The sequence below is a fragment of the Neofelis nebulosa genome, chromosome 4 (assembly GCF_028018385.1).
Source record: "Neofelis nebulosa isolate mNeoNeb1 chromosome 4, mNeoNeb1.pri, whole genome shotgun sequence".
Classification (NCBI taxonomy): Eukaryota; Metazoa; Chordata; class Mammalia; order Carnivora; family Felidae; genus Neofelis; species Neofelis nebulosa.
In genome coordinates this window covers 117,090,492-117,117,538 of record NC_080785.1, presented here as the reverse complement: position 1 = coordinate 117,117,538, position 27,047 = coordinate 117,090,492, and the positions used below count along the sequence as shown (strand labels likewise).

At 41.0% G+C, this 27,047-nt stretch overlaps 1 protein-coding gene and 1 long non-coding RNA gene across 6 annotated transcripts in view; one reads left to right on the top strand and one right to left on the bottom strand.

The window, feature by feature from the left end:
* ATG7 (autophagy related 7) overlaps positions 1-27,047 on the top strand; it is a 249,423-nt gene that overhangs the window by 62,438 nt on the left and 159,938 nt on the right. For 4 of the 5 annotated variants that reach the window (XM_058725977.1, XM_058725978.1, XM_058725979.1 and 1 more), the window contains 3 exons: positions 286-401; positions 5,468-5,543; positions 19,011-19,091. In XM_058725977.1, coding sequence (XP_058581960.1) covers positions 286-401; positions 5,468-5,543; positions 19,011-19,091 — 273 coding nt within the window. The remainder of the gene's footprint in view (positions 1-285; positions 402-5,467; positions 5,544-19,010; positions 19,092-27,047) is intronic. The other variant, XM_058725980.1, reaches the window with a different exon arrangement.
* Positions 19,227-22,557, bottom strand: LOC131509809 (uncharacterized). Its single transcript, XR_009260705.1, has 2 exons — positions 22,416-22,557; positions 19,227-19,489 (listed from the first exon to the last, which is right to left on the bottom strand). It is a non-coding gene; the product is annotated as an uncharacterized LOC131509809 (long non-coding RNA).

Below are 27,047 nucleotides of genomic sequence, written 5' to 3'. Positions count from 1 at the left end.
GGTGCAACTCCATGTATGAGGCAGTTAGGCCCCTAATCTTTAATTTGTTCATAACTATTACTCCTTTTTAGCATATTACCTCATTTAGTTACCTAAGTTATGTGTTTTGTTTTTCTTGGTACTTACAAGAGATGATGTTATTTGAGGCTGAATGTTCTTTGCCCACAGTGAGTGAGTTATCTGGTTATGTTGTATCGCTTTATCATGGACGAGTTTCATGCTTCAAACAGCGACAGTTGAGTGGACTAGAACTTTGAGCACACATCAATGATTCTTTCTCTGTAGTCAACAAGAGACCGGACCTTGGACCAGCAGTGCACTGTGAGTCGCCCAGGACTGGCCATGATTGCAGGAGCCTTGGCAGTGGAATTGATGGTTTCTGTTTTGCAGCATCCAGACGGGTGAGTTTACTGTTTAGACATGGTTATTTAAACAAAGAAAACTTTCGTGTCTCCCTTGGCCTTTTCTTGGCCTGACTCTTCTGAGCATTGTGTTGTTCTTTCTGTCCTCAAAAACACAAGACTGAAAAGCCTGGTCTGATTCATTGGCCTGGGGGGAACTTGTCATGTGATCTTTGGGGCTACATCTCTGCATCCTTCTGGAATTGACCTCTCCTGGAATTATTTGGTAACTGACGATAAGGAAAAACAAACATTTTGGTGGGGGCCTTTGGGACCTTCATGCTTTTATTCTGTTAGTAGGTTTTAATCTTAACTGTGAACATTTTGTAAGACAATGCATGAATCCCATGTGATAGAAATTGCACTGGGCTGTATGTGACATCTTCAGTGATACGGCCAAATGGGACTTTATTTTGCTTACGCAGCAAGAAGCCTAGAGGCAGGCAGTCCATAGTTGCTACACAGGCTTTGTTATGCTATCAGGGACTCAAGTTCCTTCTTATCATTCACTCAGCCACTCTTAGCTTTCTTCCTTATGCTTGTCACCTTGTGGTCACCAGATGATTGCTTCACCTCCAATGTCGCTTCTGTGTTAAAGTTAAGAACACATGTCAGCTTAGCTGAGGTTCCCCTCTTTTAAAGAGCTTTCCTGGAAGACTCACCCATTGATTCTAACCCCTGTATCACATGGCCACCCTTTGCTGCAGGGAAGACTGACAAATATGATTGTTTTGCTTGGGCATACTACCTCTCCAAAAAAAGTTGTGGTAAGATAGACATGGAGAAGGGTATTGGATAGGCAAACAGCAGTGTCTGCACACTAATTTTTTTAAATTATGCATATATTTTAAACCCCAGGAGAGATTATTATATAGTTGGTATTCATTATGTTTGGCTAACATTTTCCTTTTTTGTTACTTTTCATTTCCTTTTGCATCTTCGAGCTTCCAGCCGAGGCTATTACTCTTCTGACAGAAGAATGCCTTTTATTATTAACTTCAGGAATGCTATGAACAAGATATTTCAATTTTTTGTCAGTCTGAGAATGTCTTTATCTTCATTCTTAGAAGATATTTGTGCTGAGTGTAGAATTCTAGATTGGTGGTAATTTTCTTTCAGCACATTTAGAGTAAAAAACTAGTGTTTCTGGCTGCTTTTATTGTTGTTGAGCAGTTTGGTGTTTATCTCACTGCTGCTCCTTTGATACAGTTTGTTTCTCTCCCTCTTTCCCTGCCCTGAGTTGCTTTTAAGGTTTTCTTATTGTCTCTGGTTTTCAGAAGTTGGACTATCATATACCTACTTCTGTATTTATTCTGGTTGTGTTTTCTAGTGCTTCTTGAATCCATGGCTTGATGCTTTTCATCTGTTGTGTAAAATTCTCAGCCATTATCTCTTTAAAATATGACTTCTGCCCCTTTCTGTCTTCTTTCCTTTTGAGTCTTTGATTACGTATCAGAATTAACCTATGCCCTTTTCTGTATTTTCCAGTACTTTGTCTTTCCTTGCTTTAGTCTGCCCATTTGCTTTTGGCTTCCAGTTTGCTAATTCCTATTTCTTCTGTATCTAAGATGTGTCAAGCCATCCACTGAGTTTTTGTGTTTTTTTTATTGTTTATTTATTTTTGAGAGAGACAGAGCATGAATGGGGGTCTGGGGGGCAGAGAGAGAGGGAGACACAGAATTCAAAGCAGGCTGCAGGCTCTGAGCTTCAGCATGGAGCCTGACGCAGGGCTCGAACTCAACGAGCTGTGAAATCATGACCTGAACTGAAGTCAGAAGCTCAGCTGACTGAGCCACCCAGGCAACCCTGAGTTTTAATTTAATTATTTTATGTTTCAGTTCTAAAATTTCCATTTGATCTTATTTTATACATTTCCTGATCTCTACTGAAATTGTGACTTTGATCTTTGTCATTACTTGAAAACACTTAATTGTGTTTTTAAGTCCTTAATCAGATACCCCCATTATCTGGATCTCCTGTAAGTCTGTTCCTCTTGTCTATTGGTTTTTGGGTTGTTTATTTGTTTTTTGGCTTTTGGTTATCTATTATCTCCTCCAATACCTGGTATTTTTTTCTTTTCTTTTTTTTTTTTTTGTTTTTGTTTTTAAACAAAACCTTTGTATTATGGAAAACTCAAACATACATGAAAGAAAAAACATACAGAAAATAATAAATGCCATTATATATACATACCATCCAGCCTCAACAGTTACCGACATATGGCCAGGCATTATTTATCTATACAGCTATCCACATTTTTTCTCTTCCCACTGGCTTATTTTATTTTTTTTATTTATTTTTTTTAATGTTTATTTATTTTTGAGACAGAGAGAGACAGAGCATGAACAGGGGAGGCTCAGAGAGAGGGAGACACAGAATCTGAAACAGGCTTCAGGCTCCGAGCTGTCAGCACAGAGCCCGATGCGGGGCTCAAACTCACGGACCGTGAGATCATGACCTGAGCCGAAGTCGGCCGCTCAACCGACTGAGCCACCCAGGCGTCCCGCCACTGGCTTATTTTAAAGCAAATCCAAGACATAGCATTTATCTTTTTATAATACCTTATGATAAAGTGTCCCTACTATTTTACATATAAAGACAAATTAAAAGTGATGCTTTCATATTACCTCATATCCAGTTAGTTTTTAATTTACCTCAGTTTCTCGAATCTGCTTCTTGTTGTTGTTGTTGTTGTTGTTGTTGTTGTTGTTGTTTTGCTTGGTTATTTTTGAATGACTACTGGACATTTTTTATGAAAAATTACAGAGATGAGGTAATTTACATTTCCTTCTGGCAAACTGCTAGGCAAAGTGGATTAGCAGTACTAGAACTAGAATTAGGGCTTCTCTATTTCTGATTCATTCCCTAGGATGTAGCCCACCTTGTTCCCAGCCCAAAGCCTGACATATTTTCCATAATTTCTCCTTATTGTCAGACCCCAAACTCTAGTTTTTCCTTCCAGTCCATTTGTCTGTCCATATAACTCTTCAGCCTCTGATCCTATAGCCACTGCTTTTGGAGGTTGGCAATCACTATGGCAGAAAGCTCCCCTTTGCAAATGCCTTGTTTACCTCATGGGCTTCTCTCCTCTCACAGATCTTGGCTCTGCTATTCTGCTATTGTGACAACCTGGTCTACCAATGCCATACCATTTTTTAAAAATATATTTTTTTAATTTATTAAACACTCATAGTGTAGTAAGCTTGCATGTGAGCATAGAGAAATGAGCAGGCTGGTGTGTTTTGCTTCAACTTGACCTTGGCTTTTTAGTAGTCTATATGTTTACCATACTGTATATATGTTGTATTAAAGATACAAAACTTGGCACAATTGTGATCTGCTCCAGGCAAGAAGACCTTGCTTTATGACCTACAAACAGTAGATTCATCTTGTAATAAATAGAAGTGAGACAAAATTAATTAAAAAAATAGAATCAGTAACTGTTTTAAGGTTTATTTATTTTTGAGAGAGACAGAGACAGAGACAGAGCACAAGTGGGGGAAGGTTGGGGGGGGGGGTGGACACAGAATCTGAAGTGGGTTCCAGGCTCTGTGTCAGCACAGAGTCTGACATGGGGCTTGAACCATAAACCATGAGATCATGACCTGAGCCGAAGTCAGACCCTTAACCGACTGAGCCACCCAGGTGCCCCAAATCAGTAATTTTAAGAAAGAAAGAAGGAAGGAGGGAAAAGACGAGAAAGAGATGGAGGAAAGAAAAGGAAAGGAAACAAAAAAGAAAATAAATGATTAAACACTTGAAGATTCTCTCCATAACTGTCTAAGGCTCTGCTGCCATGTGTAGGCTAATGAAGGCTGACTGAAGCCAAAAGGACGTTTACACCTGCCTATCTGACAAATACACTGTAATTTGTTTTATTTGTCAGGTACTCATATAGTGCTTGCTTTGTTCTAGGCACTGTTCCAATCACTTTGCAGGAGTAACTCATTTAATCCTTATAGCAAACCTATTAGGAAAGAACTATTATCTGACCTGTTTTTGATGGGAAAATTGAGGCACGGGGAGGCTAAATTGTTGAAACTTACATAGCTGGTAAGTGGTAAAACGGGCCTTTTACTCAGCCAGTTTGGCTCCAAACTCTGTTTTTAATCACCCTGCTATACTGTTTGTAACACAGGCAGGAGAGAATTGAATTTTCAAAAGATTTGTTTTTCCAATTCTCAGAAATTAACTTGAATATTCTATTGATTTCATGATTCAAGGGTGTTTTTTTTTTTTCTATGCAAAATCAAAAAGACGACCTCTGTACAGTGTTGGCGGCATACGTAGCTAGTCTGGGTGCAACAGAGTTAAGCGAAAATAAACAGCTTTTTTTTTACTTCCTCTCATCTGCGTCATCCCCCTGGGCTACCCCTGCCTTCTCAGTGTCGTGCGGCCTCCTGACGGGGCATATCTGGGACCAAATCTTGGAGAGACGATTCCACGATTCCTTGATGCGACCCCTCTCTCTCCGACGTTCACCCTGGTTGTAGGACAAAACCAGGTCCTATGTCGTGTGTCTTCTGTATCGTAAGGAAACATCTCACTGTTGTTCGGGAAGGAGTGCATTCATTCTCCTTCCCAAATAATCCCTCACTGTTCTGCCTCACAGTAGCATTCATATCACCTCAGTTAATTAAGGTGGGAAAGTTTTCCATTTCAAAATTTCAGTACAGAAAGGTGCCACGGTTTTTGACAAGACTCTCTCTCAGAGTCAGGGAGTTGACCTTAATTGACTTATCATATGCCAAGCATCGCACTTGGCAGTTTTTCCAACTTATTCCTGATTTAGTCCTCATAACTGTCTTGTTCCTATTTTATAGTTAATGCAGTTAATGGACCCAGAGCACAGAGAAGTTAAGCAGCTTGTCTGGGGTCACAAGCTCTGGCCTTTCTGACTCCAAAAATTCATGTTGCCTTTTTTTTCTTCTTCTCCCCTCTTCTTCCTCCTTCCCTCCAGCAGAAATTAGGTTTTCATTAGCTCTCCCCCTGGCCAAATTGTCCTCACAGGTGTCAAATATAAACTTTCGTTAAATGAGTGGCTCTAATTGTTTTTCTTTTCTCAGGGGCTACGCCATTGCCAGCAGCAGTGATGACCGCATGAATGAACCGCCAACCTCTCTCGGCCTTGTGCCTCACCAGGTTAGTGATCTGGAAATGAAGGCATAATTCTGGACCCGGTCCCAGCACTCAGAGGGAATGCATTTGGGGTCACTTGACCACACCATCAGCTCAGCCCACCACTTTTCCACACTTCTTATCCTCTAGCTGCCCTTGAGTTTCAGTGGGTTCACTTTAAGACCACCTACAAGGTATCCCATTCTGTAGGATGGCCGTGAGGAGAATTCATGAACAAGCAGCAGCATCCAGCCTTTGATGCATTTAGCATGTTGACCAAAGGTCTCATAATGGAGAAGCAAGAACAGACTTCGGAACTGGCCAGACGGCAGTTTAAATCCCAGCCCTACAGTTATTAAGACGGCCTTCCTTGGCCAAATCCCTAAACTTGTCTGAGCCCCAGTTTTCCCATGTATAAAATGGAGACAGTCATACTGACCTCACATGGTAGTTGCAGAGACCAGAGATGGTCTGCAGAGGGCTCAACAGTGGCGCTGGCATGTCACAGGCCCTCAGTGAAGGGTGCTTGCTATTTTTGTTGCTGTCGTTTGTTAATATTATTGACTCCCTAGCTACATAAAAAGCCTTCTGGGTATGCATGGGAAAACCATTAGAGGTGTCAAAAAATCGGGTTTCTTTTCAGAAAAAGAATCTGAAGTATCATGAAAGAAGATCCATCGCATAGAGAGGGAAAGAGAAAAAAAGTAGTGGAACGAAAACTCAAATTCACGTTGCCTCGCCAGTAGTTTTGTTACTGTGTTTTTTGGAGGAATAAAGACGTATTCCAATCTCACTTTTTGGAAGTCATTTCTCTAGGCACCATACGTGTATTTCAGTGTGTAAGAGGAAGGCTGACCCCTGTGAAGAGGTGATGGCACCCCACAGTCCTGTCTTGGGGTGTGAGGACAGGCTCAGAGCTGAGGGTGAGAGCAGCCCACTGAGCCCACATTTGTCTCCGCCTGCCTCCCCACCACCTGCCTCCTGTCCTCTAGGACAGCCCTGTCATTTTCCATTTGAGGATTCGAATCAGAAGAGAGGACATTATTTGCCCAAAGCCACAGACACAGGCAGTGGATGAGCCAAAACCCACACCTAAACTTGCACTCCTACTGGTGTCCTTCGTGAAGTTTTGTGAGTGAAACTTCCCTGGCCTGCCCAATGGAAGCGTTCCCTTCAGGTCACTCCTCCAGCCCTCCTGCGCTAAGACATCCATCAGACACCTTGTGTTAGGTCACTGACCCTCCCCGAGCTTCAGTTTCCATATCAGTAAAAGCAAGTGCTTTACCTCGTGTCCAGGATTATGTCTGTTATGAGGCTTTGTAAACCATAAAGCAGTGCAAATGCAGCTTTTCCAGTCTGCCTCACACAAGGTGCCATTTATTTGACATGAATGTGTTAATCTTTCTAGAGAGACATTTCGGGTAGGACCCAAAAGACGCTGTAGTAACCCTCCATCAGAAGGAAGCCGCCCTCCAGAGCCGACCCTTGTATTTATGCTCTCGAATCTCCTTCGAATCCCCACCCACTTCCCCTCTTCACACGTCTCCAGTCCCTTTCTTCTGACCTTGAGATGTGCCCTCATCTCCTTTGTAGATCTCGTACTGAGAAGGGCCTTAATTAAATTTTCAGTCATGCCCCTGCACTTCTTTCCTTCTTTAAGTCCTTTATGTTAAATCACAGTTGTTGTAGTTTTCTCAGTGCTGAGGCCAGAGGGCAAAACAGTCCCTTTATTGAAGGGGTCCAGTGTCAAAATGCATGTGCCCATGTTTTTAAAGTACTATGGCAACTAATCCCTCTCAGTGTCATTTACCCCCATTGAGCCTCACAATTGTTTGTCATTCACCGACTCTTCTGGTTCTTTCTCCTCGTTTTCAAATGTCTGAAGGATTATTTTGGTTGTTGGCCATCTCTTCATTTAGTCTTTTCAAAGGCTGAAGAATAACCCAGCCATATATGGAAAAAGCCCAGTGCTTGTGGGTGATTAGTTGCTTACATTATTTCAAGTTTCAAGCCTTTATTTTTAGCTACTATCTAAAAAAGACAGTGGAGAAAGAACTTTAAAATTAATCAGGGTTGTGTGGTTCCTATTTATAGGCTTTAAATTTCTTCTTTTTTTTTTAAGTGGAGTAAGTCCATTTATGCAACTGTGTTTTGATTAGGAGAACATCGTTTCCACAAAAACACTGGGCTGTGTTGCAATGCCCTGCTGCAGACTCAGCACTTCCCTCCTCCTTTTCCTGGCTCTTCAGATTTCCTCTTGGATAGGAACTTAGTAAACCCCTTTTGTGTGCTTTGCATACAAAGAACAACCCGTGAGTTCCCTGGGCTCCTTTTTTTGTTCCCCAAAGGAGAGTGTGTGCTAATTGGCCCCTGTGGAAGGAGCTGTAGTAGAAAAGTGATAGCCCTTGGCCAGGAATCACAAGGGCCCCCCACCAGCAGCTCATTGTGTAATCTGGAGAAAGTTGCTTAACTTAGCCTGTGGGCTCTGTGTCCCTGCTCTCCATGTCAGACTGGGGAGGCATGAGGATTACTTACTTGATCTGCCCGTGGGACCACAGGCAGAATTTGGCCCAGCCAGAGATTGGCCAAGTGCAGGAAAAGGCTTGATTAGGCTCTGACATTGAGTGGTAGTCAGCCCGGGGGGGAAAAAAAAAAAACACCTCTGATTGATTTTGAAAACCATGAGAAAACCATTTGAAGGTAAGAAAATAGGCTTACGGGTTTACTCTTTTTTAAAAGTGTCTGGCCCAGTGTACGTGGACGGGATTCTGCAAGCAGCCACCAATAAGTGTAGCCCTCTTTCTGTCTGTAAAGACAATGGTTTTGGCAATTTAAATCATCATTTTATTGATGTATAAAATGCATCAACTCATACAAATCATTAAGTATACAACTTGGATTATCACAAAGTAAGCACCATTTATGTACCCAGCACAAAGATCAAAATAAAATGTTATCAAGCATCCCCAAAGCCCCCTTTGTGCTTCTTCCAATTATTATTGCATCCTTCTTACACACAGGCAAGCATCTCTTGACTCTTAACACCATGGGACACCTTTGTCTAATTTTGGACTTTCTGTAAAAGAAATAATATAGTATAGTGTCCTCTTTGGAGCCTGGCTTCTTTTGTAGAGAAAACTTTTTCATTGCAGATCTTAGCATAGTATTATTCCTTTTGCTTCCCATCAAGTGGGATCTTAAAAACAAACAAAAAAAAGTTGTCTTTTCCTGGCTCCTGGGTGGTAGCTGAGTTATTAAAAAGTTAAAAAAAGGTATAGGCCACTCCTGATATCTCCGGGAAGTGACGGAAATTGGCAGCCTGTGGAGCTGCTGATCATTTGACTGGACCTCTGTCAGAAAATGAAAAACAAGGTGGCAGTCCAGTAGTCGTCCAAACACCACAGTCATTAATATAGCAGTCAGCTCCTATCCCACTTGTGGACCAGGCAGTTCACATTTTTTGTCTTTGGGTGAATGTACTCTTGGCTCTCAAGTACTGATGAATAAAGACCGTGAATATGTATGCCCTTCCTAGGGGTTTGGACTTGCCAACCCCATGGTTCTCTTGGGCTCTTGAATTCTTTCTTTTAATTACTTTCAGAAAAGCAGAACAAAGCCCAAACTAGGGCAGGACCCTGGGAGAGACCTGGCCTGGGAAATCTCGGAGACAAGTGTGATAGAGAGCTGGGGTCGCTAGCTATGCCTTGGGCTGCTAGTTATTTGGCCTGTCTGCACAGGCTGTGCCCCCACAAATCCTCAGGCCTTTTGCTTTTAATAAGCTCCCTTTGCTCGGAAATGCTTATTGCAGTGTGCCTCTGGGGATATGAATGGACTGACTGCTGAAGAAAGAGATTAAGAAGATAAGCAATAAAAGCCCATTTCCTGAGAGGTAGCCCAAAAAAGGGAGTCTCCTTCCCCCGCTGTTTCTATACCCGTCCGATTGATGATAATGGGAATGGCAGGAAAAAGGGACAGTCTAAATGTCTGGTGTTTCTCTATATCAGATGTTGTGGTTTGTGACCTATCCATCCTCCCAGACCCCCTTCCATTCAGCTCTCCCATCAGCAGATGATTTCCAAACACTGTGCCAGGTACCATGATGTTCACAGAAGTTCAGTAACTGGCACAAGGTCACCCAGTGTTTATCCCCTTTTGCTTTTGGAGTCCTCTAAGGTTGTGGATATACCCTACACTATTTGGATGTGGTAGGACCTGGTTCCAGCTGGAGGCCCCTGAATAGAAAGAGGGATCTGGTACAAGGTCTGACAATATCCGTGCTTTCTGTGTGGGGCCCTAGAAGAAGAGACGGGGATTGGCCTTACTTGGTACATGACGGAGGGGATGAAGTACACCTGGTGCCAGAGCTCAGATGTGCCTTAGCATCTCTTGTCCCAGAGGACTGGGGCATAAGTTTACCAGTTCAAGGATGTTATTTGTGCTCTATGAGTTTTGCTCACCTGATGAAGCCGTCCTGTTTGAGAGGTCCCACGTGGGAGGCAGCCCAAAGGCTTTGTGATCATCTAGATCCGATTAGAATCCTGCGTTTGCATCTTAATTTCATTTTCATCCATCCATTCTTTAGCTCCTATTACAAAAGGATTTGAGGCAGCTCTCATCACTTGTTACTATGTGGCCTTGGACAGGTTACCAATCCTCTCTGAATTTCATATTTTATACCAGTAAAATGGGAATAATCATGGGGCACCTGGGTGGCTCAGTTGGTTGAGCGTCCCACTCCTGATTTCAGCTCAGGTCATGATCTCACAGTTCATGAGTTTGAGCCCCGTGTTGGGCTCTATGCTGACAGTGTAGAACCTGCTTGGGATTCTCTCTCCCCTCTCTCTCTGCCCTTCCCTTGCTCTCTCTGTCTCTCTCTCTCTCTCTCACTCAAAATAAATAAATAAACTTAAAAACATGATTGTCACTTCAATGTTTTAAAAAGAATGGGGATAATTATATAATATACTCCTGGAATTAACGTACAGATTACATCACATTTATCAAGCACAGTTCCGGGCACATCAGGGACACTTGTAAATATTGGTTTTATCTTTCTCTTTTGCTTTTAATTAAAATGGTAAAATGGGAGCTTCTGTGCTCTGCTAAAAAGGAAGTTACAAAGAATCTTCATAAAACTCTGGAAGCAATGAGTGTGTTTGGAAGGGTTGCAAAGACTGGCCAGCTCCATTCTGCAGGATTTTTCTAAGAATGATGCTGGCTCGTTTCCAGCTCAGTTCTTCTGTCCCTCGGTGACTCCAGTTTGATAAGGAGAGGTGGATCTTTGGGAGTCGCCGACGCCATTGTCTGAAATGAAGATGACTGTGCTGTGCCTGGGGTTTTGCAATTGCTCAACTCCCCATTTTGACATTTATTTTGATTAAGACTCTTTTCAGCATCCAAGAGTGAGCTCTTGGAGTTTGGAGTTCATTTTTATTTATTCAAACTCCAAGCTCTAGAAGTACTGCCAGGCTTGCCGGAAGCTGGTGTGAAGTCAAGGCAGCAGGTTCCGTTGTGGCTGTGCTGCGCCTCCTCAGAGTGGCTATATGTCTGTGGGCGTTGGGTGTCTGCTCCCCATCGAGGCAAGGTGGGCTTGGAGCTCAGGCTGATTTCACTCAGTTTTGGCATGCACACTGCCTGTGGTAGCCCAGAATGGAAGGGGCCCCTTTCTTCTCCTGATCTACTGACTTTGTAGCCAACTGGGCATAAACGACTGAAGATAATTTCATTTACCCAGGCCCTGATAGCCCCTATCTAGGTATTGTGTTTTTGGGTTTTGTAGGGCTGTGTGTTTGTTTGTTTGTTTGTTTTAATTCCTATGGCCTTCTTTTTCCTTCTTCCTTTTTTTTTTTTTTTTTTTTTTTAAACCTCACCCATGCTCTGCAGCTGTCTTCCCCAAGCTTTGGAGCCAGAAGGAACAGAACTCCGAATCCTGGCTTTGTCATTTAGTGGTTGTGGAACCTTGGGCAAGTGATGCTACTTCCCCGAGAAAGTTGTGAGGGTACATTGAGATAAGTGTGCAGAAACACCCAAGAGCACAGGGCACAGGATGGTATTCCCTCTCTTCCTGTTTTCCATGTTATTCCAGGACATGCCTTCCCGCACAGCTTGCAAGGAGGAGAGGGAGCAGCTGTTTTCGTGGAAGAGAGAAAGGAGAGGGGTTAAGCACTGTAGGGGAGGGACAGGAGAGGCAGAGAAGATGGGTGAGAAAGATGTTTGGTGAGTTTGAGGCCCTGCAGGGCCGCGGGCGTGCCAGTAACAGAGCTAGGAAAGCACAGTAAATAAGGTTGAGGGGAAGCAGTCAGGATCCGCTGGGCCATTTGAAAGGCCTGGACCCTCACCCTAAAAGCAGTAGAAAGTCATGAGCTGGATATGCCATGGTAAGATTTGGCTGCTGCCTGGAGAATGGACTGGAGGAGATCTAAGTGGGTCTGGGTATAGACTAGCCATATATATATATACATATATGTGTATATATATATGTTAATATATGTATGTGTATATATATACGTGTATATACATATATATATATACACACATGCATACATACACACACTGTATATATATTAGCTGGCCTTTATGTGGAAGACCGCCTAATCCAGGGGTTCCCATGTCCAGCTGTGCCTCAGAGTCACCTTGGGAGCCATTTCAGAATTACATTTCCCGGCCCTTTTCCAGATCCACTGAGTGACAGTCTCCAGAGACATTAGGCATTTGAGAACCACAGCTTCAGTCTATTAAAAATAAATGGCTTCTCGGTGTCATCCTAAGGGACAAAACACAATTCTCGTCAAGTTAACACAGACCAAATCCTGCTCTTTGAACATGCCTTTGAGTTTTGCGCTCCCATCAACATGAGTTCGGTTTCCAGAAGGACCCTTGACACCTTGTCCCTAGCACACACCTCCAGCCTAAGCATGTGTTCTGCCTGTGCGCCTATGGAGCTAATTAGGCATGCACAGGTGTGCCTAATGATTTGGGCTGGGATCACCCACTGTGCTGCTGGGACCGCTCAGGAGGGAGGCCAAAGAGAGTTTAAAGGCCCCGCTCTGAGACTTTTGCATATCTCCTGCCGGGTTTTTACTCCTGCTGATAAGGGGAGCCTGTCCTGCTCACTAGGCCCTGTCAGCCAAATGCAAACACCACCTAGCGCCTCACTAGGATTTGACCTGGGGGATTTCACCTCAGGCTGCTTTCACCCTTGTTGGGGCCTGTGGGCCATGAGAACTAAGGGAGCCAAGAAACCACAGTGGACTGTGTTTCTTCTAGGTTCTGTCATTCCCAGGTGGGCCTTTAAGGATTCAGGGGGTAGCAGTGATACCTCTTAGAGTTGGTTTGTGTGTGATTTTTTTTTTTTTTTCCTAGAAGGCAATGCAGAAAACTGAAGCTGGAGATTATTTTGAGCATGGGAGACTGGGGGGGCAATACGGACTTATAATTTTCCTTTGTGCCTTTCTGAACTGTTCTGAGAATGTTAAGATTATAAACAGTTTTTTTTAATTTACCCTTTTGAGGTATAATTTATTTTTTTAATGTTTATTATTTTTGAGAGAGACAGAGACTGTGTGAGTGGGGGAGGGGCAGAGAGAGAGACACATACATACATACATACATACATACATACATAATCCTAAGCAAGCTCCAGGCTCTGAGCTGTCAGCACAGATCCCAACTTGGGGCTAAAACTCATGAGTTGTGAGATCATGACCTGAGCCGAAGTCGGACGCCCAACCAACTGAGCCACGTAGGCGCCCCTTGAGGTATAATTTATGTATGCTCATTTAAGTGTGCATTTTAATGAATTTTGAGTGCATACACTCCACTCGTATATAACCACTACCACTCCAAGTGAGATACAGAACATTCCCAATCACCCCCAGAATTTGCTTTGTGCCTTTACTTGGTTAATATCCCCACCCTCAGTCCTAGGCATCCACAGATCCATTACCATATGGGCCATTTAAATTTTTTCCTTATTCTTTTCTGTGTTGAGAGGAAAAAAACAATATAAACTTAAAAAATAAAATGTGCAGGGAAGCAGGCAAGGTTTGGCCCCTCTAAGGAATTGCTCTTACTAGCCTGAAAGTTAGGTGGAGAGGCCTATGTGTGTTTGTAAAATTAGCACTTTCCCCCTCTCAGTATTCAGAGGAGATGATTTAAAAGGAAGTTAAATATTTAAATATTTTGTTTAAATACGAAAATGGGAGTAAATCTCCTGTTGGAGTATGGGTTATTTTTTGTTGTTGTTTGCTCTTCTGTTTTCTGTCATGGGCTCATTGTTTTTATTTATAGGTAGAGTTAAATCTTTAAAAATAGTTCTTTAATGCCTGCCCCACCCCCATAAGGAAAGATTGACAGCAAATACTAATAATAGACTAAGAGGTGACAGTAAACTGTGTGCAGTCCCCAAAGTTAGAGAACTTATCTTGAGCAGTGTCGGGAGGCCTTACTTATTAGTTCCCATGTGGATGGGGAAATGACTTTAATATCATTTTATAAAGCCTTTTCATTTGCACATTATTTGGGATGTGGGCAAAATGAGGTGTGGTGGTGCTATCTTTAGAAAACATGGAAAGAATGGGAGGTTTGCTAAATGCTTCCATCTGTTTTCTGACATCTAACGGGAGATGTTGAGTGTTTAGAGCAAACCACAGGAAGGTGTGAATAAGGTTGATAACCGAAAGCCCCTGTTTCACATGCTTGCCTGATGAGAATCACCTGGGGGCTCTTGTTAAGCATACTGATCCTCAGGCCTTACCCCAGGCCTTTTGAATCAAGTTCCAGGGGATTCTTCTTATCGGGCAAATTCAGAAAAATGCTGAATGAGCATAATGCTTCCTATACCTTCTAAGTAGGCACACTTCTAAGTAGGAAGGTGATGGTGAGTTTTTCTCTGCCTAAGCAAAGGACAAATCCTTATAAACTTCTTGGATTGTGAATTGAGGACTGGCCTCTTAAATAGGTGTGAAAATATTTATAAGGATTTTGCCTAGGGTGCCTGGATTTTAGATTTCTCTGCGATTTCTGTGCATGTCTAAGGAAGGGGCTAAAATTTTAAGTAGCAACCTCTGCTCTTTAAATTTTACACATTTCTTGTAAGCTTGAGGGAATGCAGAGCATATTGTGGAAGCTCAGTGCATTTTTAATACTGGGGATTTAAAGCATTGTTGATGGGGAAGGGCTTCAAATTGCCTGGAAAATGTAAATGGTGTTAAGTTGGAGTTTTTCTTGTGGTCTGTCTGGGACTTGTTTTCTGTGTATAGTTCAGATATGAATAATTTGATAGGCTTTGGGATTTTTGTGTTTTTGTCATTCATTTCATAATAATATGCAGTCTCTCTTATAAGCATATCACTGTGCTGTGGGCAAATGGATATAGTTCAACCTGTGTCTTGCCCTCTAAAAGCAAGAGAAATAAAAAAATATTTTTAAGTAATAGTAGCACACAAGCTGATTCTAAAACTCAGAGAAAGACAAATGACCCAGAATAGCCAAAATAATCTTGAATAAGAACAAAATTAGAAGACTCGCACTTCCCCAATTTTAAAACTGATGACAAAGCTACTATAATCAAGACAGTGTTGTATTATCATAAGGATAGATTTATAGACCAACAGAATAGAATTGAGAGTCCAGAAATGAACCTTTACACGTATGGTCATTTGATGACCACTCAACTGGGGAAGAAGAGTCTTGTCAATGAAATGCCGCGACAACTGGATTTGTACATGCAGAGGAATGAATTTGGACCCTTAATGTACAAAAGTTAACTCTAAATGATCATAGACATAAATATAACAGCTAAAACTGTAAAACTGGAAGAAAACTTAATAATCCTCATGACCTTGGGTCAGACAATGGCCTCTTGTATATGACACCATAAGACAAAGCAGCCAAAGAAAAAATAAATAGGACTTCATGAAAATAAAAAGTCTTGTGCTTCACAGGACACCATCAAGAAAGTGAAAAGATGACCCACAGAAGGGGAGAAAATATTTGCAAATCTTATGTGAAAAGAAGCTTCTATCTAGAATATATTAAAAAAAAAAAAAACTCTTAAAATTCAACAATAAAAAATTCCAGTTAAAAATTTGGCTAAGAATTTGAATGGTCTTTTCTCCAAAGAAGCTATATACATGGTCAAGAAGCACATGGAAAAATGTTCAACATTATTAGTCATTACAGAAATGCAGACCAAACCTCAATGAGCTACCACTTCAGACTCACTGGGATGGCTGTACTCAAAGAGACCGTATGAAGTGTTGACCCTGAAGTCAGAAATGTAATATGGTACAGTCACTTGGGAAGAGTTTGGCAGTTCCTTAAAATGTTAAACATATAGTTACCATGTGACTCATTAATTCCTAAAATAATTGGAGTTACTGCATCTGCCCAATTTTGTAGATACCCAAAAGAAACGTTCAACTGATGGATAAACAAAATATGGTGTATCTATTTAACAGAATACTATTTGGCAATAAATAGGAATGACGTACAGATACTTGGTGTAAAATGCATGAGAACATGCTAAGAACAAGAAGCCAGTCTTGTATGATCCCTTTCTAGGAAATAAGCAAAATAGACAAATCAGTAGAAATAGAAAGTAGATTAGTGGTTTCCTGGGGAAAGTGAAGAATGGGCACTAATTGTTTATAGGTTCACGGTTTCTTTTTGGGGTGATGGAAATGTTCTGAAATTAGATATTGGTGATAATTATTCCATGAATATACTAAAAGCCTCTGAATTGTATACTTTAAAAAGATAAATTTTATGGTACATGAATTATATCCCACTAACATGCTGTTTTTTGTTTTTGTTTTTTTGTTTTTTTAATAACTAACGGAAGGTATTTAGTGGTAAATATCAAAAGGAAGGATTCCAGATGATGGAACATTGTCTCTATGCTTGGTGTAGGTAGATTGAGGATTTATGAAAGAGGTGTGTTTGCATTGAGTGGCTTTTAAGGAAGATGAAGACTTGGCTATGTAGCTGTTTCCAAAAGGAAGAGTTCTGAGTCACAGAATTCAGCCTAAGATGAGGTCAGGAACTCAGGAATGTCTTTGGAAGTCCAGCTTGGTAGTTATACGGGGCCAGTGAGAAGTTTCAATTTAAGACATAACTGGAAAGGCAGGATGGTCCCAGATGAGTGGGGTGGGGGTGGAATCTTGAATGCCAGCATAAGGAATTTTCTGCTGTAGAAAATTAATAAAAAGTGACACATCTTGGAGCTGTGTATTGGAAAAATTAATCAATGGCAGAATGTTGCATTAAATGGAAGGGAGAGAGCTCACCTGTGGAGATAACCATTAGGAGTCTGATGCAATTGGTTTGAGAAGGTTTTCCTTTTTAAAATTACCTGAAACTAATTGATTGAGCCCTGGGCCTTCTGATACCAACTTGGTGAATTTGAAAGGCCTCATACACAGATGTTATTTTTACTTCATTTCCTGAGAAAATGAATCACAGTTTCCTAGTAAAGAGCTGTCTGGGGGTGCTAAACAATAGTATGTGGGCCCATGCTTGGCCAGTCCATTCATTTTGGTCTCTTTTTCTTCTGTTACTCACCACCTGTGTTTTTTGTTTTTATTTTTTCCTTTCCTGCCTTCCTTCCTGCTTGGTCTTCTGTCTCTCTTACCTTCAAAACTTTCACCTTCCATCTGCAATCATGAGACAGTTTAGCAGAGAAAATTGCCAATATTTCTTTGTACAACGTAAAACTAGATATTAGTTGTAGGAGAAAAAAGAATGAAGAAAATCTTTTCATGAAGCCCATATGGAGGCAGTAATATAGGCTATATCAGTGAATACTTTAATGGAAAATATGCAAAATATGATAACATTTTTCCTTAAGTGAATTTAATATAAAAGGAATTGAGGTGTGAGAAGGCTCACTATGAGAATTCTTTTAAGCCTGTAACTTGCTGATCTCATAGGATCTCAGCATTCCCATTTATGACCTACTTCAAAAGTCTTTTCTAGAAGTTTGATGTCTCCTGTTTTGGTATCCTGAATAGCAAACTTAAGACTCTGATTGTGCCTCCAGTCCTGTATGGTGAAATGGTCACCCACATTCCTGAGACTGAAAGAACTAGAAGATTGTCACATTTTCACAGGTTCACAATGAGGCCATTTAACTAATCTCAGCTATCTAATTTATCATTTCTACCAAATGGTCTTTTGATCTTGGATTGCATCATTAAGGGTATTTGAAAGATTGCCATGGCCATTTTGATTTTCCAGTCTGAACATGAAATTAGACAGGTGCAGTGTGGGCATGAAGGTGGAGTTATCACATTGCAGCAGGAAGCCTGTTTGTTTAAAGAGTTTGTCAGGTTTTGTTTATTTTTCTTTTGGGGTGAGTGTGGGTAGGGTGGCTAAAGGCAGCAAAGGTGAGGCTTGGTCCTTTTGCTCTTTTCAGGTGACACTGTTGATTTGTGTTGAGACCTAATATCGAAAACAAACCTGTGATACCCTGAGAGAAAGGGAGGGAGGGGGTGAGGTAGGAGAGTAGGGGGCAGGAGGGAGGGTCAGGGCCACGTTTGGAGTCAAGACTCCTACTTTTGAATCTTAGCTCTGCCACTTTCTGTTTTCCTGAGCCAAGTTGCTTCACCTTTCTGAGCCTGAGTTTTATCAACATAAAATGGGGGCAGTTGGGAAGATGAAATAAATTAACTCATGAGAGGATTCATGTTGTCTGACTTATTATAAATGCTGAGTCCTGTGGACACTTCAGCGTTTACCATTCATGTTTTTTGTAATAATATGTTAATGATATACACAACAGTTTAAAACTCTCCTTTTGGTGTAAGTATAGTTCTAGAGGGGTATAATGTTCTCAATAAATGACTTAAATCATAGTTTGTGGAACCTGGTCACTTACAGTGGATATCCTTTAAAATGGCAGCCAGTTGTAGTCTAGAAGTTTATGCTCAAGGTGGCACTGTTTCCCCATAAATTTGGTGATTTTTTTTTTTTTTTTTTTTTTTTTTTTAATCAATCCCTGTCTGTTTCAAGTCAAGCAAATAACCGGATATATATTTAACACCTTCTCTGCCTCGGATAGTCCCCAGGCCTTCTCACCTGTGACACCCCACCCACTATCATACCCTAGATACTCAAGTTTACCAATATTCACTATAACTTGCATGTGAGAGGTGAGCCATCATTAAACTAGTTGATCTGTTAAATTTTTTAAGACATTTCTTACAACAATACTTTACAGTTTACTGCTTTCATTGTGTATTTTGGTGTTTTTAGGTCTCACATACATGAAAAGGTTGTAGGCCCCGGCTCCTAATGTAATAAAGGACATGATACAGTTCTTCCTCAAACTGATTGTGGTACAAGGGAAAATCTCTATGCCGAACTTTATTTTTGCTAGTAATCTGTATCAGGACCACCATATTGTTTGCCACTTCTTGTCAGAAACTACAAATATGTTTCACAGGTATGGGCGTTCTGAGCTTGATGTGAATTGTTTTGTTTTGTTTTTAGATCCGGGGATTTCTGTCACGATTTGATAATGTCCTTCCTGTCAGCCTGGCATTTGACAAATGTACAGCTTGTTCTTCCAAAGTAAGTCACTCTGCATTTGAGGGACTTGGTTTTAAAACTGAGCCCATCACTGTACCAGCCAGAGGCACTGAAACCAACTGAGAACTTTTCGGCAGGGAGGGGTGGGGTCTAAAAAACTGGAAAGGATTTTCTAGGTGTTGCTGATCTGTATTCATTCTCACAGAGAAACCAGCCTGAGAAATTTTGATTTATAGTGTACAAAGAGAGACTGAATTAGATAATACAGTTCTGTATCGATACTTGCATCATGTTAATTTTCAACTTGAATATGAACTTCAGTAGGTTTTGTTCTTCCCCTGAGGTTCCTCCTTTGCATGGACCATCATAGAGCAATTTTTAAGTGTTACTCAGATGAGGGGGGGATACTAGGCAGTCCTGGTGGTGTGTCTTTTGGAGATCTACATAATGACAAAAAATAAACAGAGATTAGGGGCCTGGATAGGGAGCCCATCAAAGGGCCCCTTCAGCTTTGATCTTTCCAGAGGCTCTAAAAATAGAGCTGGTATGTCCTCCATTGTAATGGGAAACGGCTGATGTATCTCAAAACCACAGTGATGACATCTCATTTTTTTTTTAATTGTTTTAACGTTTATTTATTATTGAGAGACAGAGACAGAGCATGAGCAGGGGAGGGGCAGAGAGAGAGGAGGAGACACAGAATCTGAATCAGGCTCCAGGCTCCGAGCTGTCAGCGGAGCCCAACGCGGGGCTCAAACTCACAAACTGCAAGATCATGACCTGAGACGAAGTCAGACACTTAACCAACTGAGCCACCCAGGTGCCACACATCTCATTTTTTAATAGGTCTAGATATAGTCTAAGTTAGCTGTGCCTGTATACCGTGTGTTATAGCTAATTTTCTTTTGTATGCCTCTAAGCCTTCTGATGCTCAGTGATATAACCTGGGTTTTTAAAACCCAAGCTTATTGACAAGGCTTTCATGTTCAAGCGTTATGCAAAATAGAGTTGGGATCATTAATCCCAAACTCTGGCCTCTCAGTTCTAATTCAGGACTTCTTTGCCACGTAGCCTACATTTGGCAGTATGGAAGGGATTGAATTCTAGGGAAATTCCCTCCACTCTGAGTTGATAAGGTTTAAAAAACACAAACAAAAACTTTGGGGCACCTGGGTGGCTCAGTCGGTTAAGGGTTCAACTTCAGCTCAGGTCATAATCTCAAGGTTTGTGGGTTTGAGCCCCACATTGGGCTCTGTGCTGCAGCTTGGAGCCTGGAGCCTGCTTCGGATTCTGTGTCTCCTTCTCTCTCTGCCCCTTCCCCACTCACACTTTGTCTTTGTCCGTCTTTCAAAAATAAATAAAAAAATAACAAAAGTAAAAATTAAAAAAACTTTACTTGGGTCATATCCTATGAGAAGCACAATCCTAACCAGGTTCTCTAACAGCTTAACTCAGATTTGAGAATGTTGATAAATTTGGTTAATTTTTGTTGCTTAAACATTTAGAGCAGTTTTTTTGTTCAAAAAGTAAACTGGGGTACTTGGGTGGCTCAGTCAGTCAAGTGTCTAACTTTGGCTCAGGTCATGATCTCACGGTTCACGAGTTCGAGCCCCGCATCGGGTTCTTTGCTGACAACTCAGAGCCTGGAGCCTGCTTCGGATTCTGTTTCTCCCTTACTCTGTGCCCCTCCCATGCTCATGCTCTGTTTCTCTCTCAAGAATGAATAAACAGTAAAAAAAAAATTCAAAAAATAGGGGCGCCTGGGTGGCTCAGTTGGTTAAGCAACCGGCTCGTGATTTCAGCTCAGGTCATGATCTCATGGTTCATGAGTTCAAGCCCTGTATTGGACTCTGCACTGACAGCACTGGAGCCTGCTTGGGATTCTCTCTCTCTCTCTGTCTCTCTCTGTCTCTCTCTCTCTCTCTCTCTCTTTCCCTCCCCTGCTTGTGCACAAGTGCTCTTTCTCTCTCTCAAAATAAATAAATATGAAAAAAATAAAAAATTAAAAAAAATTAAATTATGAACCATAATTTAAAAAAGAATAAAAAATGAAGTAAACTAAGCAGTGTTATTATTATGCATCCCAAGTGTCCGTGTTGGGATTTAAAGCTTACCACTTGGTCACTAGTTACTCATAAGTTAATTCTTTTTGTCATCTCTTTGAGATATCTTCTATCTGTTCAAGTCAAGGCCTCAAGGATGTCTACATGCACTTCTGTCTTCAGAAATGCAAGTTTAAGATTATATGCTTTATAGTGAGCACATTTTGTTTTCTTTGAATGGCTCGTTAATTGGTCTCAAAATAACTTGGCAGTATTAATTTTCATACTGAAATCATTTGGCACAGGTGCCCAAAGATTTTCTGTGGCTTTATGCAGATTAGACTAGTCAATGAAATAAAGATAATTGAGTTTTCTAAGTGAAATGCAAGCACTCCAATTCCTTCTTGTTGACTTTCTTAATTGAGTTAGTCCTGGAGATACTGTTTGTGAAGAATCACAAGCATACCAGCTAACCAAGGTCCCTTATTTTCTTTAAGAAAGAATCACTTTGCATTTTTCTTTCACACTTATTGTAAGCATTACATTAAATATAGGTATCACTTTTTTGTTAGCAAACTTAATTCTTCTTGGTGGTCATTCTGAGAGTCCTGCTTTACATAAACATGTTGGACGATTTAATACAAACTGCCTTGGATTTTAACAGCTGTGCTATTCCCATAGCGATCACTTTTCATGTGGTCTGGGTATTAAATTTCTTTTGTGCTGAAAAGGTTGCTTCACTGGCGCACGTATTTCCTTACAGTAGAAACACGGCCTTTACTTACTTGGCGAACTTCTTTATTCGCTTAGAAGAATGTCATTCTCTATTATCTGCAAACCCAACATTAATACTTTGAAATGACAAATCCAATTACAGTTTCATCTCTGTGCATGTGAATTTTTCTTAATGCATACTTAGCATAATATTTTTATACTGAGTCATATCATAGTTGTTATTGTTTCAGAAAGATTCTTTGGGGCTAAAAATGACTTTTTAAAAATTCTCCTTTGATATCCATGAAGTAATTTTTTCCTGTGGTAGTTTTTGATATTTTTGCTTCCCCCCCCTCCCCCTCCAGGACCAAGGCCTCATTTGTGTCTTAATTTAATACAAATGTAGGCAGAAAGATGGGGGAGATAGAATAAGCTCTCAGTGCCGAGTAATAATGCTCTGTTGATCACCGTGTTTATATACATGTATAGACCTTTTATAAGGCCTGAGGTGGGGAAAAATATACTTCTCTGTGACTGGGAAGGCTGAATCATCTACACATAAATCATTTCTTATCTTGTTTGGTTTTAACTTGGCACTGTTCAAACTTACAGAAAAATTACTGAAGAATCTGGAGGAAGAGGGTAGTGAAAAGGCTCTTTCGTTCCAATTTCCGTATATCATAAGACTTTCTAAAATGACAATGTCTGCCACTGGAATTTCAAAAAATCGTATTTGAAGCTATACAAGTTGTTTTTAGTTCTCAAAAGGAATTTAGAACCGAGTCAAGTTTTGTAGATTGCTACCAGAGGGAAAAATAGAATTTTAAAACCAATGTTCTTAAAAGAATTTCTCATGATACATTGAATTAGTTATTATGAACTTTCACCTAAATATTTTGGGGGGAAGCTTAGGGTCTTTGTGGGGGGGTAACTTTCTATTTTGATATAATTTTACACTTACAGAAAAGTTGGAAGAATAGTGCAGGGAACCTCCTTATATTATACCCAGATTGACCAATTGTTTCTATTTTGCCCCATTCGTGTATGTGCCCACTACCCTCCCTCCCTCCTCTCTTCTTCCTCCCTACCTTTCTCTTTTTCTTGAAAATTTGAGAGTAAGTTGGAGACCTTGTGGTTCTTTCCAACTAAACACTGTACTTCAGTGTGAATTTTCCTAAGAAAAAGGAGTTTCAGGCAGTTTAATGTTGCCACAATACTAATCTAATCCAGTCTGTATTTCAAATGTTGTTATTTGTACCAGAAATGTTCTTTATTGTTTTTTTCTCCCAGTCCAATTCAGGATCTAATTCAGGATCGAGCATGAATTTAGTTATCATATCAATCTGGAAAAGTTCCTTAGCCTTTCTTTGTTTTTCTTAACCTCAATATTTTGATATTTTTGCCAGTTATTTTGTAGCATTTCTCTCATTTTGGGTTTGTCTGATGTTTCCCTATGATTAGAGTCAGGTTATGAATTTTTGGTAGAGGTACCAAAGATGTGATGATATATCTTTGTGTCAGGAGGCACATAATGTATTTTATCTCCTTTGGTGATGCTAATTTTCCCCTTCCTATATTTGTAACTACCTTCCCCAATGGTGAGAAACCTGGCTGTCATTATCCTGGATGTATTTACTCACTTCTCAAGTCTGGAATACATAGAAAGTAGTTGTTTCGTTTTGTTTTTTTTTTTAATGTGTTTATGTTTATTTATTCTGAGAGAGAGCAGGGGAGGTGGGGGGGGGGTGAAGAGAGAGAGAAAGAGAGAGAAGAGCCCAAGCAGGCTTCTCACTGTCAGCATAGAGCCCGATGTGTGGCTTGATCCCACAAACTTTGAGATCATGACCTGAGCTGAAATCAAGAGTCAGACACTCAACCAACTGAGCCACCCAGACGCCCCCATGGAAAGGGAGTTCAAAACTGCTAGCCCATATTACTGCAGAAAATAAACCTACTAATTAGAGTTCGATTTTTGTGCGTGGTTCTTATTTCCTAGGTAGAATTTATATACAGTGGAATGCATGAATCTTAAGAGAGAACACTTCTTTATGTTTTGACGAATGTACACATGTATGTAACCCACGTTTCAATCAAGATATAGACTGTTTTCCTTCAGCTCAGAAAGTCCCCTTGTCCTACTTTCCGGTCTGTCTCGAGGAAGGGGGACAGTATGTTGAATATTATGACCATTTTCTTTGCCTATAAGGAGAAAGCTGAGCACCTTCTGGTGTTTTATGCAACCATAGCCCAGTTCCTGGGACCCAGAAGTTGACTAGAAACTTGTCGTGGATCAGTAGTCCAGAGCAGGGCTGTGCCTGAGGCAACTGCAGTGGATATTCTTGTGGTTATTGCACAGTCTGCCACCCACAATCTTTGTGATACTGCAAGAATAGCCTTTTAGGAAGAAGCAGGCCCCATTCTTTGTTTTCATACCATCTGGGACTTGCCCACTGCACAGATGTAGCAAGATGTGCCCAGAAACCTGATCTTGGGATTTTAATTAGCAATTAGCAACCCTAATAATACCTTTGGTGTTTACTCTGCCACAGGCTCTTCTGTTGATGGGTTATGATTAAACTTCCCAAAGTGATTGCTGTTAACCTTTTGTGTGCATCTGTGTTCTGTGTCTTGAGGAACGATAGGGGTGTAGGAATAATACATGTTAGCTGGTATCCTCATAGAATAAATTATATGTTTTTGTTTGTTTGTTTGTTTTTGCCTTTATCCTAGCCAACCATTCGATTTTTTTTTTGTATTATGTAATCCTAACTTTCTTCTATCATATTTCCTTATTACTTAAAAAGCATGAGATAACAGTATTCAGCTTAGCTATTTAAGCTTTGTATAAGAAAAAAACTGTCCCTGAGCAATCTGGTGCCTGAGATTCTACAAATGCACCCTTTAGAGGATAGAAAGACAAGTCATAGGGGTGCCTGGGTGGCTCAGTTGGTTAAGCAACCGACTTTGGCTCAGGTCATGATCTCAGGTCTGTGAGTTCAAGCCCCGCGTTGAGCTCTGTGCTGACACCTTAGAGCCTGGAGCCTACTTCAGATTCTGTGTCTCCCCTTCTCTCTACCCCTCCCCTGCTCATGCTCTGTGTCTCTCTGTCTCTCAATAATAAATAAATGTTAAAGAAAAAATTTTTTAAAAAAAGACAAGTCATAGATATGCAAAGAGAGGTTAAAGTTTTGCTGTATGGCTGTTAGCTGGTATTCATTTTATTCAACTGCCATTTGAATCCCTGCAGTGGACAAAGATGATAAAAATAGCCACTGCCTTTAAGGAATGCTATCTAGAGGATGAGACTGACCTATAAGCCAGCAGTGATATATAAACCATATCATGATATGCTCTGCAGTCAAGGTACATCCTCTTGTGGTAGTGTCATATTCCTACTCATTTTTCAAACAGGAGAGAACGGGGTGGTCTTGCAGAAAGTGACTTCTGAGTTGATGTTAAAGGATGAGTGGGAATTTCTAGAAACACGTGGGAGATAGAACAAGATGAAGGCATTGTAGACAGGGGGGATTGCATGAATAATAGTCACAAGAAAGAAAACATGGCACATTTATGAAGCTGTTCAGTATAGCAGTTGTGACAGTACTGGACACCCAGATCCGTACAGACTGTCCTGTTTGTGAGTGCTATTTCAATTTCAGCTCTTCTTGAGTTGGAATGTGGTAGACTTGGTCTAGCATTTGAGGCTGCCATTTTGAATTTTACAATTCCATTTAAAATGGTTTCTCATCTAGCACCAATCATAGGGAGTTTCCTAGCCTAAGGAGTCCAGCAGCTGCAACAGGGTGGTGTAGAGGCCAGGAAGTCATTCAGGGGATTTCCAGGGTCTTGGCTCTGAGTCCCTTGCTGGCTGCCTGAGTGACCACAAGCAAGGTGCTGCCTGCTCTGTCCACCTCCTTTACTTCTTTTGTTAAATGAGTCAGTCAGATGAACAAAGCTTTGGCTCTCTATTGACACTCAAAGTTAGTAGCTCTTATATTTTCCTTTCTTAATTTTATTCTTTATTCCACAGCAATCTATTTTAATTATAGAAAAATCAGAAAATATATTTAAGGTTAAAGAGGATAATCAACCATATTCCAGCCACTCAGACCACAGTTAGCCATTGATCTCTGCCCTTCTTGACTTAAGAAAGACAATTGCTATGTATAGAGGTATGTATAGATAATTTTTCTCTCTGAACATTCCTATTGTATGTCTGAAATTAGCTTTCGAGAGAGGGATTTATGGTGCTTCATCAAGGATACTCCCTGCTTCTCTGAGTTGATAGGGTTTTAAATCTCAGTCATTTATAAGGACTGGCCAGAGCCCAGTCGGAAGAGCTCTCCAAAGTTTGTGCCAGGAATTTTTGCATACAGCTTCTCAGTGGCAAATATTACTCAAAACTGGGCTGCAGCCAGCTTTTCCTTCTCCTGTCCAAAAGGGACATAAATCTCTGATTTGGAAAATGATGAGTAACCCCCAGGTTCCCTTTCCCTATCTCATTTACCCAGTGAGGCCTCCAGTCTTCTGTTGTAATGTGTGATGGATTCCATGTGCATGGTCGTGTTGTATAAGCTGTATCCCACATCTTGTGCTTAGCAACTAGTGTTTCCCAGTCTCCAGAGCTGCTTGGTTCCCTAATGGAGGCAGAATATCCAGCCAGAAGCAGTATGGAGTATGTAACTGCAAGCTCTAACCTTGGAGCTCTTGGCTCTTCACCTCCTTGAAAAACCTTGGACATTTCTCCCTTTGCTTCAATTTCCTCATCCATAGAGTGGGGAAAATATTTTCTGTTTCCCAGGGAAATTGCAATGGCTGACGTGTATCCAGTTCCCTGTGACCAAGTACCAAGGCCTTTGCCCACTCCTGGGACTGGTGTTGACATCAGAAATGAGAAAACAAAGACCCCTGTGATTGAAATAGGTCACCCGGGGTGTGTGGAACCCTCTCTGGGCTCACTGTACAAGCAGGTACAATGAGAGTCCTGACTGAAGGTCAAGGCTGCCCTGGCTTTAAGAAGCTGAGAAACCTTCCATCATGACTCATGACAAGTACTGCCAAAACCTTCTCCTCGAGTCCAGAGAACTGCGCCTTGCTTGCTACCTCTGACCAGTGGTCTTCTGAGACGTCCTAATTGGTAGTTAAAGCTTGTACTGCTTACTCCTCTCCCTGTCACCTGAGGTCACAAAGGCATGCCTAGTTTGCTTGAACACATTTTTTTCTTACAGGATCCTTTTATGAT